This window comes from Prinia subflava, chromosome 15 (assembly GCF_021018805.1).
Source record: "Prinia subflava isolate CZ2003 ecotype Zambia chromosome 15, Cam_Psub_1.2, whole genome shotgun sequence".
In the NCBI taxonomy this organism is placed as follows: Eukaryota; Metazoa; Chordata; class Aves; order Passeriformes; family Cisticolidae; genus Prinia; species Prinia subflava.
Window position 1 is genome coordinate 2,384,413 of NC_086261.1, and position 6,000 is coordinate 2,390,412.

At 45.7% G+C, this 6,000-nt stretch overlaps 1 protein-coding gene across 1 annotated transcript in view; it reads left to right on the top strand.

Annotated features, from left to right (window-relative positions):
• Window positions 1-6,000, top strand: part of IGDCC4 (immunoglobulin superfamily DCC subclass member 4) — a 94,494-nt gene extending 88,494 nt beyond the window's left edge. The window contains 2 exon segments of the mRNA XM_063412579.1: window positions 1,502-2,013; window positions 2,015-6,000. Of these exon segments, the coding sequence (XP_063268649.1) occupies window positions 1,502-2,013; window positions 2,015-2,036 (534 nt within the window). The 3' untranslated portion in view covers window positions 2,037-6,000.

Below are 6,000 nucleotides of genomic sequence, written 5' to 3' on the forward strand. Positions count from 1 at the left end.
CAGTCACTTTTTGTGGGCTTGTTCATCTGGTGATGGCCAGGTGGGGTCAGAAGCTCAGCTGTCAGCAGGGTTGTGGCAGTTCTGGTTCCTGAGGGCCTCGCAGGCACCAACAGCCTGCTTGGAGTCTTTGCTGTGGCTGAGCAGCAATCAGCCTGAGTGAGTCAGGAGCTGCAGTGCTCAGCACAGTCATCAAGATCTACAGCGTGCTTGCCTGACAGGGATTGCATTTTTGGCTGTAAAAGGAGTCAAAGATCAAGGGTTGATTTAAACTCCCTTCTCCAGATAGGGCAGAGCAATTTTCCCCGCACTCGTGTTCTGGGAGGAAATCCTATTTCTGATATGGCATCACTGGAATAAATATGCACTCCTGTGTTTGGGAGAGTGTGCATCTGTGCAACTGTCTGAGCAAAGCAAGCTGACACCTGCTCAGGCTGACTCTGTACCAGAAGATTTCTTGGGTTATTCTTTGAAAAGGTTCATTCCCCACCCACCCCCCCAGCAAATACTTCTGAGTAACCTACCTATGTTTCCTTCCTAGACAGTGGTGTGAAAATCAATTATACACAGGATGTAATTAACATTGTGATAGAGTTAAGACAATGTTTTACAGCCCAATTACAGGGCAGCATTTACAGCACAGCTTACCCATCAGAGTTTGTCAACAAAAGAGAAAAGTGTTAAAATATGTAAATGATGCTCAAAGTTGGCTTCAACAGAAAGCAAAAATTACACGTGGGATATCACTTCCATACTCTGAATTGTCTTCTTGCCTGCTACATCACACTCAGCCCAGAATCTGAGCACTGATTGCCTGGAGAGCTCTTTGTGAGCCTCTACAATAATTTGTCTGGTAAATTATTGAGTGATAATCTCACAAAATGACCTGCTTGTCAGCCAGATTTGTGGAGATCTGTAGCCTGAGCTCCACTCAAGCACTGTGGAGCAGAACTTATTGTTTTCCTTCTGAATTAAAGTGCTTGAATTTACACAGACTTTTGCAGGCTGTGACCAGGGCTTTAACACACACTTTGTGATATGTAGCCAAAATTAAATGAGGAAAGTGAAGGGAGCCCCTTTATCCATATCAGAAACCAGTTTCCTACAGTGCTGCCTCCACTCAGCCTCTAAAAATCTGGCCCTTAATATGGAAACAGACTGGTGAGATTTGAAAATTGTGGTCTTTGACAGAGGCTTGGAGGAATGGTTGCTCCAGCCTGCCAAGAAACTGTGAGCAAATCATTTTGCTCCCTTGAGATTTGCTTTCTCAAACGTAAAATAGAAATAATAATCCTGAAGTGATTTGAGTTGCTTCTTAAACGTTAAGCCCCGAGAAACATATCAAGATAATGCTTAATAGAGGCATATGTACATCCCATTGCACTCAGTGGGATTAAAAATAAATATATTTTAGTGCTTGCTTTGGTCACAGCCTCAATTATCTGGATTTCAGTTACTTTACCTTTTTTTTTCTTTTTTTAATTTCTCTCCTGTTTGATAACAGAATGAAGCAAAGAAAAGCCACCTGCCAGCCAGCCTCCACCAAGTAGAAGCAGAGGTCATTGTCCATTCTGATTTTTCAGCCTCTGACAGAGACTACGACTCCCAGCTGCACACCTTGGAGAGTGAAGAGACAGAAATGGAGGACCAGGAGCCCGAAGAGCTCCCCTCAGCAGAGCTGGCTCTTCCTGTCTCTCCCCGTTCCCAGCAGGACACTGGCCAAGTGTTGGTGGTGGACTGCACAGACGATTTGGAGGCTCAGGCCCAGGCTGAGCTGCTCTGTACCGACACAAAGACTGACAAACCTGAGGCTGTTTGTGTCTGTGGGCTCACCAATGGCTTCCACAGGCAGGGAGAAAGTCTGGATTCGGTGGAGAGTGGAGATTCAGACTCCATCCTGGAAGGCGGGGGAGATGTGCAGCCAGTCAAGTGCCAGTTGCTTTCCACAGCACCTGAGGAGGCCCTGCTCTGTAGTAACTCTGGTTTAACCAGTCCATCCTCAGCATCTGAGAACATGTGTCCACAATCACAGAGAATGAACTGATCTGGTTTTGATCACAGCAGAGCTGAAGCACGAGGAGAGCCTGTCCCTGTGAGGTGCTGCCTGCCCCGGCTGGCTGAGCCCAGCAGGAGCTGGGCAGGTGCAGCATCTCACCAGCAGGGCTTGGACCTGTCAGCTCTAGAGGCCTTCTGGAAGCCAGGTGGGTTGGTAAGGGCCCATCTTGCACCCACCCACTGCAGCCAGTGAGGAACTGGGTGTTGGTGGGAGCAGGACTGAGCCCTCTGCCACAGTCTGACACAGAACCACGGTGGAACAGAACCTCCCACACTAGGCTGGGGCTGTCACTTCACCATAGCCCTCGAGGCAACTGGCAAGACATCCTTTAACACTGGGAGGGGCAGAGTGCACCAAGGGATCCTTCTCAACTGCCTCTGCCCCGGGGAGTGCCCGGGCACCACTGACTGCCTGGCAGCGTTGGGGTGAATTCTGGCACAGAGTCCCAGGAGGGGTGGAAGGCCCAGAAACAAAGGCAGTGGGCTGTAAGCACCAGCCTTTTCTGCCCTCCCGTGGTTAGAAGGATTACCAGGCTCTCTGTGTGCGCTACCGCTGTAACTACTACTAGCAGGCTGATGTAGTGGCCTTTTATTACACACTCTACGAGTGCCTCTAACAACTTGTACTATATAGAACCTTCTGCAGCGTCTGGGTCTTTTCACCAGCCTGGGCTTTGTTTTATGTAGGTTCTTGTACCTAATATTTTAGGTACACATCTGTCCTTTTAATGTACAACATGTATTTTTATTTCCTTGGAACATCTTTATATTATTTAATTTTATAAAGTGGAATAGTGTGTGGTATAGAGTAGCATTTTTACTACTTCTCTCTTTCTTTATTTTTTCCTCCCTAACAACACAACTACCTCATGTCTGTTGGAGAAAAAAAAACAGTAGATCTACTCATTTGTTATAGTCCATTATAGGTTTTAACTTATTCTTATACTGCCTTTTTCTAAAGAATACGTTCGCACTGGTTGTTGACCCTTCTTTAACACACAGCGCTGCAGATCTGATGTCTCTCTTGCTTTGTTTCTTGACACCTTCCCTACAGCCAGAGAGTTGGGTTGTGTCTCTCTGTAGGACTGTGTTTTGCAGAGCTGCCAAAGGAGACTGCTTCAGCTGGCAGGATATCGATCCATCTTTCCTCAACAAGCTTATACTAACAAATAGAAGAACAGCAATTGCAGAAGTAACCTGTGATACTGGGGACATGTGTTTCTTTTCTCTTTTCTTGGGTGCCTGTGTGAAGGCATCTCAGATGGTTTTGATTTACAGAGAGCAGCACTGAGCCTTCTGTAAGCAGTGGACTTGCTGAAAGCCTTGGATGAACAATTTAAATTTTCCAGTCATTTCTGATAGTCCTGGCCAAAGTGCTTTGAGGTGGATTTTTTTTTTTTATTACACCAGAGCATCACCAGGGCTTTAAAATGAAAATGAAATCTTTGGTCTCCTACCAGTCAGTCTGGTTTGAAAATCACCCAGTGACTCCTCCTGATGATGCTGTGTGCTTACTGCTGACATGTCTCTCAGCCTGGGCCTGCTGGGGGAGTTCTTGTCTCTACTTTTTGTAGCTTGTCTCTGTCCTGCTCCAGGCTTGCAGGGTTTGACTGTGGATGCTACAAGATTGGACCAGCTGCTCAGAGTTAACGAAGATCAGTAATTCTGTTCATGGGTGTTTGGTAAATGGTCTGCCTTCCTGGAGGATTCAGACATCTCACCATTTGTTTAAAAAGAGAAGGAAAAGATGTCCACCTTCCTCTTTTCTTACCAAAATTCTCCCCAGGGTATATGGGGAAACTGCGTGCCAACTTGGGATCCTATACAAGACTTTAGATTTTGTTTTTCCTGGTGATGATGGGGTGGAGGGGCCACTGCTTGCAGCATGGAGAGCCTCACTTCACCAGCACCCTGCAACCCTTTTACCTCCAGCACTTCAGCAGATGAGACCCTCCGAGGCTCCACGTACCCTGATGGGAAGGATCCTGGGGCTTCCTCTGCTTCCCCAGCTGGCAGCATCTCCTCCCAGTATGACACACTCTTCTGGTGACCAGCTGTATTTCCAGTCACTGTGATTGCTCTGTTTCTCCAGCTGCTGCTTGGTGTCTTGAGGAGTCTCAGAAATGCTGTTCCATGCTCTGAATAGCCATGACTCTGGAATACTGCAACAGAGACTGGAAATCAGTGCCAGTGAGCGGGCAAAGGCAGGAGTTTATGTGTGTGTGCTACTGAAGCAAGAAGCTAGAAAGGCAAGGAAACATACCTGGGCAGAGGAAGAGTGTAAATAACCTCCAGAACCCACTGCCACAAGACTTTGAAACTCATGACTTGGCAGGGTTACAGATAAGGCAGTGAAGTGTTTTTGCAGGCAATAAGGTCTCTGGGGGCAGATGCAGTTGCAGAGGTACAAACCCAGCCACGTTGCCATTGCCACTTTCCATCCAGGGAGAGGGGAAGGGACAGAGGCTGATGTAGGAGTGTGCCACAGTTTCTGGGGCACTCCCTTGTACATGCACCCCCTCCTTTGCCTTCAGCAATCCTACAGCCCTGAGCTGCCTGAAAGTTCTCCCTGCGTGTCCCTGCAGCCCACACAGGCACAGTGGGGCACTATTCCCCTGGATCACTTTGGGCCAACCACCAAACCACCACAATAGTTAGAGGCTCAGACAGCTTCGAGGAGATGCAGCAGACCACAAACAATTTTGTTTATGCATCCCCAAAACACTTCTGTCACCTTATGCTGAGGCTTGTTCTGATCTCGTTACACTTCACCAAACTGTACTGGGCTGTGAAGGTGGCAGTGTTTGGCTGTCCAAGAACTGTGGTGGCCATGGGCTTGTAGGCCAGACCTCAGTTACAGAAATCCAGACAGTTCCCTTGGAGCCAAGGGGTCACCACTGACCAGCAGCACCAAAGCTGTCCCTGGACCAACACACATCCACACAGAGTGCTGAGTGTCCTTGCCCAGCTCAGCTGTGCCCCAGGTCCCCCTGCCCTGACCTTTCAGTCTCAGCTGGAAGTGAATCGAAGGAGACACACAATACACATTTGATGTGTAAAGCTGAAACAACCAGTGCATATAATTTTTTATCATGAAATAAGCAACTTTCTTGCATATTTCTCACAGGCACACAAACTGCTGATACCTTTAATTACCCGTCATTCTTAATACCTGTTCCTGCACACCAGGCTCCTTTCTCTATTTTCTTCCTTTCAGTAACACTAAAGATTATTGCTGTTCAACTTTTTTGCTGGTGTATATTGTTTTACATTGTTAAAATGTCAGCTTTGTCTCACTGGCATAATTTTGTAGTATTAATGTTACTGTTTGGCTACACAACTGTATATTCCCCATGCTGCTGTGAGAGTCACGATTCTCATCCTTTTATTTCTTTTCATTTCTTGTTACATGAAACACGCAACTCAGATAAAAACCTCTATCAGCTTTTTGTTGACTTGACTTCTTACTTAACAGGCAGCAGAGTTCTGGTTTAAATAGTTCAAATGAGATAACTTTTAATTTAGAGGTTGAGAATTTTTTTACATTATTAGCTAACATTCAGACCATGAAATATTGCTGTGTAAGAAAACAACCATTTTACTAGAACACTGTATATGGTTTTGATCTCATTAGTAATAGGTGTTTTGAAGGAATCATTGTCTTTTCTAATCAATGCTTTTGTTAGAAAAGAAGTGTTTAGCCAGCAGAAATCTACCATCTACTTCTGTTACTGTATTCCCTTGCTTGTATTTTCAAGTTAAATTTAATTTTCTGCACAGTGCATAAATATGTGTAACCAGAACTTGATCTTGTTTGAAGGTTGTGTCTGTGCTTGGTTCCATGCTGTACTTTATTATAACTTTCTTTCTTCAGAGACTCTTCTTAACTCCACAAATATTCTTTAGTGTTAAAGTGTAAGAAGACATTGTCCTTATATTCCTTAACTA